This window comes from Mobula birostris, chromosome 23, assembly GCF_030028105.1.
Source record: "Mobula birostris isolate sMobBir1 chromosome 23, sMobBir1.hap1, whole genome shotgun sequence".
NCBI classification, from domain to species: domain Eukaryota; kingdom Metazoa; phylum Chordata; class Chondrichthyes; order Myliobatiformes; family Myliobatidae; genus Mobula; species Mobula birostris.
This window is the reverse complement of record NC_092392.1, coordinates 63,494,479-63,509,575: the sequence shown is the minus strand read 5'-3', so window position 1 is coordinate 63,509,575 and position 15,097 is coordinate 63,494,479. Positions and strand designations below refer to the sequence as shown.

The following is a 15,097-nucleotide window of genomic DNA, read 5'->3' as shown; positions in this document are numbered from 1 at the left end:
AGGTTTAAATCTGCACAGATTTTTAATATTTTTAAATGAGTTTTCTGCTTTGTTGACAGCATCAACATCTTTCATCCACAGAGCACAATTCCTGCCTTTAACAGTATAACCCCACCCTCCTCCAAGTGGATGTTAGGAATTCTCAGTGGGACTCTGAATATTAGCTAACTTTCCTCTCCTTAGTCCAGTACTCATTAAGATAATCGTGGCATTGAAACTGCAGCTCAAGTGACTCAGGGAAAACCTACAGACAAATCTCTCTCTTCACAGAACCATGAGACTAAATGAAACAACACTAAAACTTATACATCAGGGCAGTGAAGTTGTACATGGAATAAAAATACAACAGGCTTATAATTCTTTTCTGTTATTATGTCTGATGCAAACATCTATTTAAGTCACTTTGGGGTGTGGGCAGCATTGTGGGCTACCTCCTTCTGACCTGCAGTTTTCTGGTGCTACTGGTTATGGATTCTGACACAGCGATAATGAAGGAGCTCACACATAGTGCAGTCCCTGCATCTGCTGCCCTCATTCTGTCTAGCTTTCTCTAATTTATTGCCCATCCCTGACTGCCCTTGCATAGATACTAGTGAGCTGCTTTGTTAAAACACTGCAGTCTTCCTGGTAATGTTGGTAAGGAGTCTTGAGGATTCAGATCCAGTGAAATTGTTTGGTGTGTGACATGGGAGCCATCCTGCAAGTGGTTATTTTATTGACCATGGGTGTCAGTGTTGCGGTCAGAATATCCTTGACAAATAATCATGTTGCATTGAGTTGGTTCACACTGAGCCAGTGCTGTATGTGCCATTACAAAGACACAGCAGTACCTCTATTTTCGTAAAAGTTTGTGAAGATTCAACATATTATCTCAAATTTGACTAATGGTCCGATATGGAAATACGAAAGCTCTGGAATGGAAAAGCCTACAAGAAGTAGTGGATACATCATGGGTAAAACCCACCCCACCATTAGGCACATGTGTAAGGAGCACTGTTGCACAAAAGCAACAACCATCATCTTGGACTCCTACCATCCAGGCCAAGCTCTCTTCTTGCTACTGCTATCAGGAAGGAGGTACAGGAGCCTCAGGAAGGGTTATAACACAATAGTCATCAGGCGCCTAAACCAGAGGAGATAAACACTCAACTTCACTCACCCCAACACAGGACTATGAACTCACAACCTATCAACTCACTTTTAAGGACTTTTCATCTCATGTTCTTGATATTTATTGTTCAATTATTGATTACTTTTTTGCAACTTTTATTACTACTTTCATTGGTTTTTTCCCCTGTATTTATATTTGCAGTTGGTTTTTTACACATTGGTCATTTGTCTGTCTTGTGTATGTATTGTTATTGATTCCATTATTTCTTTGTATTTACTGCAAATGCCCACAAGAAAACGAATCTCAGGGTAGTATATGGTGACATATATGTACTTCATCCGGAACTGCATCGAGGATGTTGTCCCCCAGAAATTGGTCAGGGTCTATCCAAACCAGAAACCATGGATCAACACTTCTCGTGCGACACAGAAATTACGTTGCCGGTAATCAACAGGAGCTCAAGAAATGCAGTTATGATCTGCGCGCAGTCATCAAGGCAGTGAAACAACAATACAGGGACAAGATCCAGCCACAACTCTCCACCAACAATACACGCAGCTTATGGCAAGGTCTGCACACCATCGCGGATTTCAAAGCTAAGCGCAGTGGTGCCGGCAACATCGTGCCTCTCTCCCAGATGAGCCAAATCTTTTTTACACTCGGTTTGATGTCACCTACACTAAGCCCCCTCTGAGGCTGAATACGCAGGTGATTCCAACAAGTCGCAAGGCTGCGGGACTGGACGGCATCCCAGGGCGAGTACTCAGGATGTGCACAGCACAACTGGCAGGTGTGTTTACAGATATTTTTCATCTCTCCCTCTCCCAGTGTAGAGTGCCCTCCTGCTTCAAAACATCCACCATTGTTCCTGTACCCAAAAAGGACAAAGGTAACATGCCTGAATGACTGGAGTCCTGTCAGACTCACTTCAAGAATAAGCAAACAACAGGAATTCTGCAGATGCTGGAAATTCAAGCAACACACATCAAAGTTGCTGGTGAACGCAGCAGGCCAGGCAGCATCTCTAGGAAGAGGTACAGTCGACGTTTCAGGCCGAGACCCTTCGTCAGGACTAACTGAAGGAAGAGTTAGTAAGAGATTTGAAAGTGGGAGGGGGAGGGGGAGATACAAAATGATAGGAGAAGACAGGAGGGGGAGGGATAGAGCCAAGAGCTGGACAGGTGATTTGGCAAAGGGGATATGAGAGGATCATGGGACAGGAGGTCCGGGGAGAAAGACAAGTGGGGGGGGAACCCAGAGGATGGGCAAGGGGTATAGTCAGAGGGACAGAGGAAGAAAAAGGAGAGTGAGAGAAAGAATGTGTGTATAAAAATACAAAAACAGATGGGGTACGAGGGGGAGGTGGGGCCTAGCGGAAGTTAGAGAAGTCGATGTTCATGCCATCAGGTTGGAGGCTACCCAGACGGAATATAAGGTGGTGTTCCTCCAACCTGAGTGTGGCTTCATCTCTACAGTAGAGGAGGCCGTGGATGGACATATCAGAATGGGAATGGGATGTGGACTTAAAATGTGTGGCCACTGGGAGATCCTGCTTTCTCTGGCGGACAGAGCGTAGGTGTTCAGCAAAGTGGTCTCCCAGTCTGCGTCGGGTCTCGCCAATATATAGAAGGCCACATCGGGAGCACCGGACGCAGTATATCACCCCAGCCGACTCACAGGTGAAGTGTTGCCTCACCTGGAAGGACTGTTTGGGGCCCTGAATGGTGGTAAAGGAGGAAGTGTAAGGGCATGTGTAGCACTTGTTCCGCTTACAAAGATAAGTGCCAGGAAGGAGATCAGTGGGGAGGGATGGGGGGGGGAACGAATGGACAAGGGAGTCGCGTAGGGAGCGATCCCTGTGGAAAGCAGATGGGGGGGAGGGAAGGATGTGCTTAGTGGTGGGATCCCGTTGGAGGTGGCGGAAGTTACGGAGAATATGTTGGACCCGGAAGCTGGTGGGGTGGTAGGTGAGGACCAGGGGAACCCTATTCCTAGTGGGGTGGTGGGAGGATGGAGTGAGAGCAGATGTAAGTGAAATGGGGGAGATGTGTTTGAGAGCAGAGTTGTTGATAGTGGAGGAAGGGAAGCCCTTTTCTTTAAAAAAGGAGGACATCTCTCTCGTCCTGGAATGAAAAGCCTCATCCTGAGAGCAGATGCGGCGGAGACGGAGGAATTGCGAGAAGGGGATCGCATTTTTGCAAGAGACACGGTGAGAAGAGGAATAGTCCAGATAGCTGTGAGAGTCAGTAGGCTTATAGTAGACATCAGTGGATAAGCTGCCTCCAGAGACAGAGACAGAAAGATCTAGAAAGGGGAGGGAGGTGTCGGAAATGGACCAGGTAAACTTGAGGGCAGGGTGAAAGTTGGAGGCAAAGTTAATAAAGTCAACGAGCTCAGCATGCGTGCAGGAAGCAGCCCCAATGCAGTCGTCAATGTAGCGAAGGAAAAGTGGGGGACAGATACCAGAATAGGCACGGAACATAGATTGTTCCATAAAGCCAACAAAAAGGCAGGCATAGCTAGGACCCATACGGGTGCCCATAGCTACACCTTTAGTTTGGAGGAAGTGGGAGGAGCCAAAGGAGAAATTATTAAGAGTAAGGACTATTTCCGCCAGACGGAGCAGAGTGGTGGTAGAGGGGAACTGATTAGGTCTGGAATCCAAAAAGCGGAGAGCTTTGAGACCTTCCTGATGGGGGATGGAAGTATATAGGGACTGGACATCCATAGTGAAAATAAAGCGGTGGAGACCAGGGAACTTAAAATCATCAAAAAGTTTAAGAGCGTGAGAAGTGTCACGAACATAGGTAGGAAGGGATTGAACAAGTGGGGATAAAACCGTGTCGAGGTATGCAGAAACGAGTTCGGTGGGGCAGGAGCAAGCTGAGACAACAGGTCTGCCAGGACAGGCAGGTTTGTGGATCTTGGGTAGGAGGTAGAAACGGAAAGTGTGAGGTGTGGGAACTATAAAGTTGGTAGCAGTGGATGGGAGATCCCCTAAGCGGATAAAGTCGGTGATGGTGTGGGAGACAATGGCCTGGTGCTCCTTAGTGGGGTCACGATCGAGGGGTAAATAAGGAGGTATCTGCGAGTTGTCGCTGTGCCTTGGCAAGGTAGAGGTCAGTACGCCAGACTACAACAGCACCCCCCTTATCTGTAATCAATAATAAGCAAATGCTTTGAGAGGCTGGTCAAGGACTACATCTACAGCATGCCAATACCCACACTGGACCCCTTAAAATTTGCCTACTGACACAACCGAGCAACAGGTGATGCAATAGCCACAGCTCTACATACCATCCTTACACGTTTGGAGAAGAAGGATGCTTATGTGAGAATGCTGTTCTTGGACTACAGTTCAGCATTCAACACCATAATTCCCTCCAGGCTCAACAGGAAGCTCAAAGACCTCGGCCTTGACCCTGCCTTGTGCAGCTGGATCCTGGACTGTCAGATCGCCAGCAGGTGGTAAGAGTGGGCTCCTTCACCTCTGCCCCTCTGACCCTCAAGACATATGCCCCTCAGGGCTGTGTCCTAAGCCCCCTCCTTTACATTCTGCATATCCATGACTGTGTCACCACCCACATCTCCAATCTGCTAATTAAATTTGCTGATGATACTACATTGATTGGCCTAATCTCTAATAATAATGAGGCAGCCTACGGAGAGGAAGTCATCACCATGACACAGAGGTGTCAAGAAAACAACCTCTCCCTCAATGTTGCAAAGATAAAGGAGCTGGTTGTGGACTACAGGAGGAATGAAGACAGGCTAATCCCTATTGACATCAATGGATTCAGGGTTGAGAGGGTGAACACATCACTGAGGATCTCACGTGGTCTGTACATACCGGCTGTGTGGTGAAAGAAGCACAACAGCGCCTCTTCCGCCTCAGACAGTTGAAGAAGTTTGGGATGGGTCCCCAAATTCTAAGAACTTTCTACAGGGGCACAATTGAAAGCATCCTGACTGGCTGCATCACTGCTTGGTATGGGAACTGCATTTTCCTCAATCACAGGACTCTGCAGAGAGTGGTGCAGACAACCCAGTGTATCTGTAGATGTGAACTTCTCACTATTCAGGACATTTACAAAAACAAGTGTGTAAAAAGGGCCTGAAGGATTATTAGGGACTCAAGTCACCCCAACCACAAACTGTTCCAGCAGCTACCATCCGGGAAATGGTACTGCAGCATAAAAGCCAGGACCAACAGGCTCTGGGACAGCTTCATCAGAGTGATCAATTCACACTGATACAATTATATTTCTGTTATACTGACTGTCCCGTTGTACATACTGTTTATTATAAATTACTATAAATTGCACATTTAGACAGAGACATAATGTAAAGATTTTTAGATAGATAGATATACTTTATTAATCCCGAGGGAAATTGGGTTTCATTACAGCTGCACCAACCAAGAATAGGGCATAAATATAGCAATACAAAAACCACAAACAATCAAACAACAATATGCAAACTATGCCAGATGGAAAATAAGTCCAGGACCAGCCTATTCCACATGCATGTGAAGTAATAAAGTCAATTCAGTTCAATCGATAATAAATTTACTTTGAACTTTGAGAATGCACTGACAGTGGAGGACATAAAGGTTTCGGAGAAGTAGGTAGGGGCCAATTAAGCAGCTGCTTTGTCCAGGAAGGTGCCGCGCTTCTGAAATATTGTTGGTTCTGTACAAATAGAACACAGAACAATACAGCACAGGAACAGTCCCTTCAGCCCATCACGTTATGCCAACCTAATTAAACTAGAACTAAGCACCATTCCCATTCTCTGTCTTTTCCTGTGCCTATCTAGTCTTTTAAACATCTCGATTGTATTTGCCTCCAATACCACTCCTCGTTGCGCATTCCAGACACCTACCAGTCTATGCAAAACCCTATACATCTCCTTTGAACCTACCACCTCTTACCTAAAATTCATGCCCTCTAATTTTAGGCATGTCAATCCTGGGAAAAAGATACATATCTGAGGGTGCAAATGGACCATCCAGTATCATACCTGTTCTAACAAAGGGTCTTCAGCCTGAAACATTAGATCTGCCTCTTGTCCCACAGATGAGTACTTACAGTATCTTCTGCTTTTATTTTAGAAGAAAGGTGTTTGTGGAGCAGTCAGTCCACTAACCTGACATACCTCCATTTACCTGAGGTTACCTCCCCTCTTGCTGATCCAACTTCCCTTTACGCTCAATCCCAGTTCCAGCCCCTGCGTAGGTTACAAATGCCAGGGAAATGCCGCTTGCTGCATTAAATCCTCCTTCCTCAGTCCATGCTCTGTACAGGGGGTGCTGTCAGAACTCGAGGGACTAAGTTGTGATGAGAGGTTGGTCAGGTTTTTTACCGTAGGAGAATAAGGGTTGACTTTACAGAGGTGTATAAAATCATGAGGGGCACAGATAGGGTGTTTTGAGCAGTTTTTCCCCCCCAAGTTGGGGAAGAAAGAACTAAAGGGCAGAGGTTTAAGGTGAGAGGGGAGAGTTATTATAGGAACCTAAGGGTATGGGTACATAACACCTGAATAGATGACCAATTGGACCAAAGAGCTGTATGATTCTGCGACTCTCCTTCCCCTATACCTGTAATCCTGAACCTTAAATCGATACTTTCTAGTCCCAGTAACATCGGCCAATAGATACAGCTTTCCTGTGTCTACCTAATCTAAACTTATCACAACCCTATCTCTCTCTATCAAATTTTCCAGCAACCAATCCCAATCTGTAACCAAAGTCCCCTCAACCTGCAGCCATTCTGGGAAACCCCCTCTGCGTCTCTCAAAGACCATTCACAGCCTGTGTGGCCATCCAAATCAAAAGCGACATTCAGTTGTGACCAAACACTGGCATGTAGGGGTTCAGCCTAAGCTTCCTGATTTTGTATTGAACATTTCCAAGATTTTAAGATTAACTCCAAGGGAGACTTCATGTTCACAGATATTTCCATCAGAAAGATGTGCTGAAAGGCTAATTCTGGGAATGACAGAATTATCCTACCATATCAGGCGAAAGAGGTTGGATTGTTTCCTTTGGAGTTTAAGGGTGATCTTATGGAAACATACGGAATTCCAAGGGGGCATAGCAAAGCAGATGCTGCATTGTTTGCAGGGTGGTAGAGTCTCAAACATAATTACAAGATCAGGGCATGGTCACATAGAGCTAAGGAACAAACGCTGGAATTTAGTCTCTCAGGGGATGGTGAATTTCTGCAATGTGCAGCCCTGGAGGGTCATGGAGACTGGATCATTGGAGAAGTTCAAAGAGGAAATGTTGAGAGATCAGAGAACTGAGGGCAATGGGAAGTGGCACAAAAGAGACGGTGGGATAGATCAGCCATGATCATATTGAATGGCAGGTGTTCCTACTCCTGCTCTGATCTTTTTGTGTTCTGCCCGTACACCTCCTCCCTCACCTCCATTCAGTCCTTCCAGGTGAGGCAACACTTCACCTGCAAATCTGCTGGGGTTGTCTATTGTGTCCGGTGCTCCCAATGCAGCTTCCTCTACCTTGGTAAGACCCGTCGTTATTTGGGGGAACCACTTCGTCGTGCACCTCCGCTCCATCCACCACAAGTGGGATTTCCATTTAATTTCCCATTTTAATTCCATTTCCTATTCCTGTTATGACATGTCGGTCCATGGTCTCCTCTTGTGCCAAGATGAGGCCACCCTCAGGGTAGAGGAGCAACATTCCATCTGGGTAGCCTCCAACCTGATGGCATGAATATTGATTTCACCTTCCAGTAAACAAATTTCCCCCCTTCCACTATTCCACACACTGACTTTTACCTCTTCCCACCTGCCTATTACTTCCCCTCGGTCCCTTCCTCCTATGGTCCACTCTCCTCTCCTATCACATTCCTTCTTCTCCAGCACTTTACTGTTCCCACCCACCTGGCTTCACCTTTCACCTCCCAGCTATCCTCCTTTCCCTCCCCAACCTTTTTATTCTGGCATTGTCCTCCTTCCTCCTCAGTTCTGAAGAAGGGTCCGAGGCCCAAAACGTTGCCTATCTACTCATTTCCATAGAGGTTGCCCGACCTGCTGAGTTCCTCCAGCATTTTGCATGTGTTGTCCTGTGCTCTGTGGCCACAATGTTTATTATCTACGAATTCACTAGTTTCTTACCGAGACTATTTTGACACCACCTCATAACCTCTACCACTACTGTGGGACGGAAAACCTTCATGAACCGACAATCATCGTCACATGGAAATATATTTCTTCTCTTTCCTTGTTGTTGCATCTAAACTCTAGAACTCTCCACTCAGAAGCACTTTGGGCACAACTTCACCACAGCAGCCTACTGATTTCAAAGGGCAATGAGGCGTGGACTTTCAGCAACACTCTATCCAGTAAACTTTTTTTTTGTGTGTGCCATAGTCTGCCAGAGCCTCGGCGACCACTTTTTTCCCCCAAGTGGTTGTCTTGGAGGAAGGATTCCCCCACATCCTGCTCACAGCGCAGTTTTTTTTTTTTACGAAGCCGAGTTGCGAGCTCGACACTCAACCCAGCACGGATGGAAAGCGTGCCCGGGAGCGGCCCGACTGGATTCGAACCCGGGAACCTTCGCTCTGGAGTCTGGCGCTGATGTCACTGCGCCACCAGCTGCCATCCAGTAAACACATACTAAAAATAGCTCCAAGTTAAAATTTTTAAAGATGGCGCTGGTAACTGGTGACTTTGCGCGTGCTTTCCTGAGCAAACTGCCCCCTCCACTATCCTATACCCAAGAAACCCTTCTAAACCTCCAATCTAGAAAGATCAAGATCAACAACACCATGGCGAAGCTACTGACTCAGCTGGAGACCACCGCACCAGAATTGCTTCTTAAGCTCCGGACCGCACCTGGACCCGACCAGCGAGGCCCACCACGTTCCCGGAGACCCGCAGTCTGCTACCGTGCTGGAGCGCTTGGAGACACGGCCCATTCCAATCAGCACCTCTCCGGAGCAGACGACCACACAGAAGTGACAGCGGAGACTTCAAGGTGCCCCAGACACTTCCCCACAGCGACCACTGTAAAGCCCCATTGGTGGCCATCCACAGCTGCCGGAAGTGAGGCCTCCGCCGCCGACCTCGGAAATCGGGCCCGAGGCTCGGCTGGAGCGGAGGCCTCCGCAACCGTGACTCAGCTTAAGGACTTGTTTCAGCCAGGAACCCGGCCATCCAGGATTAAGTGTCGGCTTTGGGGCCCGACCCAATCGACAGCCCGGGCCCCTGGCAGCTGGAAGTGGCAGCGGAGCCTCCCGTTACTCGGTCCGACCCAGAGCGTCTGACGACGCGACCCGCGGATCGATCCCCGCAGGATGCGTCCCCAACCTCAAACAGCTGACAATAACACACTGCATCGATGGAAACCTGGAAAGATGCAGGGAAGCATGGGAAAAGAGCTGGGCTGCTGGTCAGATTGAAGCTGAGGGGCTTCAGGGTCCAACCATCCAACTAGCTAATGTGCAAGCCATAGAGAACAAGGTGGATGATCTTAAAGGGAGACTCACCTACTGCAGGGAGATGCAGAACTGCTGTGTATTCTGTTTCACTGAGACCTGGCTCTCCCCTGCCACCCCCAACTGTGCCATTCGACCGGAGGATTTTTGATCCATCAGATGGACCGCACGGCGTCTTCGGGCAAGACGAGGGGAGATGGTGTCTGCCTACTGATCTACACTGCGTGGTGCTTGGACACAGTGGCACTGACAAGCTCCTGCAGCCCGGACCTGGAACACCTGTCGGTGAAGTGTCGTCCCTACTATCTGCCACGGGAATTCACCTCGGTCATACTGACAGCGGTCTACATTCCCACCCCCCAAGCGGACGTGGAGTGTGCTCTGAACATACTGTATGCCAACATCAGTGAACTTGAGACCAGGTATCTGGAGGCTTTGCTCATTACAGCTGGGGACTTTAACCAGGCCAACCTCAGGAAGGCGCTGCCAAAGTTATACCAATATGTCTCCTGCCCCACTAGAGGCCCGAATATACTTGACCACTGCTACACAGCAGTCAAGGATGCCTACCGTTCCGTCCCACAACCTCACTTTAGAAAATCGGACCATCAGGCCGTACTCCTCCTCCCGGCTTACAAACAGAAACTGAAGCGGGAGGTCATGGTGTCAAAAGTAGTGTCGCGTTGGACAGAGGAAACGGATGAAATTCTCCGTGACTGCTTTGAATCGGTGGACTGGTTAGTATTCAAGGACTCAGCAGCTAACCTCGATGAGTATGCCTCAGCTGTCACGGAGTTTATTTGGAAATTCACGGAGGACTCTGTGTCTCGCAAGACGATCTGGGTATTCCCTAACCAGAAACCTTGGATGAACTATGAGGTCAAGTCCCTTTTGAAGACTAGAGCTGCGGCTTTTAGGTCCGGGGATACTAGTCGCTACACGGAATCCAGGCGTGAACTCCGGAAAGCCATTAAGGGTGCCAAGAGGCAATATCGAGCCAAGTTGGAAGCCCAGGCTAAGCAAAGGGATGCCAGTAGACTATGGCAGGGTCTAAATGAGATCACTGGGCGCAAAGAAAAGGCTGGGAATATCAATAACTGTGGCGCTTCTCTTCCTGACGAACTTAACATATTTTACGCAAGCTTCGAACAGAAGAGGAGCGTCCCACTCTCTCCGGATGAACCGGACCTGGTGGCATCGAGATTCATCGTCGCTGAGGAGGACGTTAGAAGGGCTTTCCTGAAGGTAAATCCAAGGAAGGCGATGGGCCCAGATGGCATCCCAGGACGGGTTCTCCAGGCCTGTGCAAGCGAGCTAGCTGGAGTGTTTGCTGACATCTTCAACTGCTCCTTGCTTCAGTCTAAGATCCCCTCATGTTTAAGAAGGTAACGATAATCCCAGTGCCAAAGAAGAGCAAGGTGGCATGCCTGAATGACTATTGACCTGTGGCTCTGACATCAATTGCTATGAAGTGCTTCAAGAAATTGGTTATGGCACACATCAACCACAGCCCACCGGTCAACCTCGACGCTTTGCAATTCGCCTACTGGAGCAACAGGTCAACAGCAGATGCCATTTCTCTGGCCCTACATTCCTCCTTAGAACACCTGGAGAATAAAGACGCATACGTAAGGCTCCTTTGCATTGACTACCGCTCTGCCTTTAATACCATCATTCCAAATAAACTGATTCCTAAGCCCCAGAACCTGGGCCTTAGCGCTCAGATCTGCAGCAGGATCTTCCACTTCCTCACAGACAAGACCCAGGCTGTAAAAATAGGGGACAAGCTCTCCTCTACAATCACTCTGAGCACCAGTGCCCCACAAGGTTGTGTACTCAGCCCCCTGCTGTACTCACTGTACACCCGTGACTGTGTAGCCAAGTTTCCATCAAACTCGATATACAAGTTTGCTAATGACACAACAATTGTAGGCCGTATCTCAGGTAATGATGAGTTTGAGTACAGAGAGGAAATTAAGAACCTGGTGGCATGGTGCGAAGACAATAACCTATCCCTCAACGTCAGCAAGACGAAGGTATTGGTTGTTGACTTCAGAAGGAGCAGCGGACCGCACGACCCAATTTACATCGGTGGTGCACAAGTGGAACAGGTCAAAAGCTTTAAGTTCCTCGGGGTCAATATCACAAATGACCTGACTTCGTCCAACCAAGCAGAGTTCACTGCCAAGAAGGCCCACCAGCGCCTTTACTTTCTGAGAAAACTAAAGAAATTTGGCCTGTCCCCTAAAACCCTCACTAATTTTTATAGACGCACGGTAGAAAGCATTCTTCTAGGGTGCATCACAACCTGGTATGGAAGTTGTCCTGTCCAAGACCGAAAGAAGCTGCAGAAGGTCGTGAACAAGGCACAGCACATCACACAAAACAATCTTCCGTCCTTGGACTCACTTTACACCGCGCGCTGTCGCAGCGTGTTGCCAGGATAATCAAGGACCCGACCCACCCAGCCAACACACTCTCCGTCCCTCTTCCCTCTGGGAGAAGGCTCAGGAGCTTGAAGACTCGTACGGCCAGATTTGGGAACAGCTTCTTTCCAACTGTGTTAAGACTGCTGAACGGATCCTGACCCAGATCTGGGCCGTACCCTCCAAATATCCGGACCTGCCTCTCGGTTTTTTTGCACTACCTTACTTTCCATTTTTCTATTTTCTATTTATGATTTATAATTTAAAATTTTAATATTTACTAATTTTTACTATTTAGTATTTGTAATCCAGGGAGCGGAAAACGCAGAATCAAATATCGCTGTGATGATTGTATGTTCTAGTATCAATTGTTTGTCGATAATAAAGTGTAAAGTATAAGTTGTGTTCTTCACTGGGGAAGGTTTAACCACATAATTAACTGCCAGAGCAGAAGGCTGGATCCAGTGCACACTGCAAAATGTCAGTGGACCACACCCTTTGACAATAATGCTCTGGAACACAGTGACACTGATCTTACTTAATTATTTAGAGATACAGAACAGTATCAGGCCCATCCAGCCCAACGGGCTCATGCCACTCAATTATACCCACGTGACCGATTATGTCTTTGGAATGTGGAAGGAAACTGGATACCTGGAGAGAAGCTAAGCAGTCACTGAGAGAACTTACAAATGCCGCACAGACAGCAGAGGGCCGCTGGTGCTGCAACAGTGTGAGCTATTGTGCCACCCACGTTTTCAGGATAGATCTGGGTTTGACTAATGGAGAACAGAAAGCCAATGAATGTAGTTGAATGAAGACAATTTGTTGCCCAAGAGAAACATTTCAGAATGGATTAGTGGAGTAACACACACAAAATGCTGGAGGAACTCAGCAGGCCAGGCAGCATCTATGGAAGAAAGTGCAGTCGAAGTTTTGGGTCAAAGCCCTTCGGCAGGACTGGAGTCTTTCTCTTGTTTGTGATTGGATTAGTGGGCTTGCTTTCCATTTTGTGATGATGGTGTAATGTTATCATCAGGAGGAGGAAGGCAGCCAGCTTTACTTTGTCTGATTCTTTTAAGCAGCAGCCTAAATACTTCGACTTCAGTTTCTGTATCAGTCTGACAGTAGTAAATGGTGTGGCCTGAGTAGTGAATGGGGCAGAGCCACTGTCATCGAGCACCACTGCTAGGGAGTATACTGGAGCTGTGTGAATATGTTGTTGTTCAGTCGTTAAGTTGAGTCCGACTCTTCGTGACCTCATGGACCCCTGCACACCAAGCCTTCTTGTTGGAAACTGTCTCTCTAAATCCCCCAAGGTGATACGCATTGTCTGAGTAATATTATCTATCCATCATAGCCTCTGTAGTCCTCTCCTTCTTTTACCTTCTGTTTCACCTAACATGAGAGTCTTCTCCAAGGAATCCTGTCTTCTCATTCTGTGGTGAAATATTTGAGCTTTTGTCTCATAATCAAGCCTCCTAGTGAGCAGTCTGGCTGTATCTCTTCAAGTATAGACTTGTTAGATCTTCTTGCTGTCCAACGAACTCTTTAACACTTCCTTCCAGCATCCAAGTTCGAAGGTGTCGATTCTTTTGTATTCTGCCTTACTAACAATCTAGCTCTCACAGCCATACACTACAACTGGAAATACGGTAGACTTGACTATATGTAAATATAGCAGATATTAATTCAAACAAGAACCAGGCTTCAGTTCTTATTGTAAACGTAAATAAGTTCAAGAAGCTTGCAATTAGCCTTGAATTTTGTAACTTGCAAGCAGTAAATTGAAGTTAAAAGCACTGGCTGCTCCACAGACTAGGAGACTGCAAACGTACGAGACAAACGTTAAGACAATGAGGATGTAAATTGGCTTGCATTAAACCAGGCAACATTGCTAAGTTATTTGCATCAATGTGACTTGACAGTAAGCTGGCAAACCAGACAGATGTTGTCACTTAGCATGTCAAACATGGTCACAGGTAAAGGCAATCAATAGTTTTTGTGTACTTACCATATTTGTGTACTCAGAGACAGCCCTGACAACATTAATTTTGGGCGAATGGCTCTCTGTTATCAAAATGTTTTAGAATATTTGTGTTAATTAGTTTCTTCCAAAGGTGTCTGGACCTTCAGAGGTACCTTATCAATTACAATGGGTTTCCACTATGCATCTCAAAGTATTGAAGTAAACAATGTCATTGTAACTATTGAAATTGTGTTGAATCGCCTACTGTTACTTTTGATCTTACCTTTGGGTTTGCGAGCCTCTACCAAGAGTGTCTCCGGAATGATGTCCGCTTGTTGTGCTGAATAAAGATTTCTATATCACCAGCTTCAGTGTCAATGCCACAATCATTTACAGTTAAACAGACAGCAGCAGTTCAGTGCATTACCCAGCCATGTTACTGAATTACATTATTTGAAATACCAGGTCTTTAAGGCCATTTTCTTAGTCTAGAATGAACAACCACCTACACGAACTACTTTGGAAAATGAATGGGAAAGAAAGGTCGGTATTAAACCCCAGACATACTCTCACCTGCTTCTCATATTCAAGGAGCTGCTTGGATAGCTGTTGTGTGGCAATACTCATCTCATTCTGTAAAACATAAAAATCCAGATTCGGTAAGTGTGATACATATGTCTAAAGGCAGCAATGTAATGACAGGAATTCTACAAACAGTGTTCAGTGTTAATAAATATGCAGTCCTTAATCTTTCAAATGCTCGAAACAAACTCCATGAAAACAGCTAACAACAGAAATACCAATCTGCCATTCCTTTTGATACTATTTCTGCAACTACAATTTGTCACTATATTACGATAACAAGTGACATGGTCCGCACAACATTGTGGGCCGAAGAGCCTGTAATGTGCTGTAAATGTCCATGTTCTACGACACTGCATTTATGTATGGTCTTCACTACCCATCAATACGCAGAATGCAAATTCACATACATATACAAGCCAGAATTTGCAAAATCCTTTACAGAAGAACTTAAATTCTGCAGGTAATTTTTGTGACAAGCTTTGTTATTTGCATCAATTGTTCTTTCTAAGATCATTCACAAAAATCCAAACACAAGTGCTGT

The 15,097-nt window shown here is 46.6% G+C and overlaps 1 protein-coding gene across 5 annotated transcripts in view; it reads right to left on the bottom strand.

Moving 5' to 3' along the window:
* Positions 1 to 15,097, bottom strand: part of appl2 (adaptor protein, phosphotyrosine interaction, PH domain and leucine zipper containing 2) — a 137,603-nt gene that overhangs the window by 112,560 nt on the left and 9,946 nt on the right. For all 5 annotated transcript variants that reach the window (XM_072241685.1, XM_072241682.1, XM_072241681.1 and 2 more), the window contains one exon: positions 14,545 to 14,604. In XM_072241685.1, coding sequence (XP_072097786.1) covers positions 14,545 to 14,604 — 60 coding nt within the window. The remainder of the gene's footprint in view (positions 1 to 14,544; positions 14,605 to 15,097) is intronic.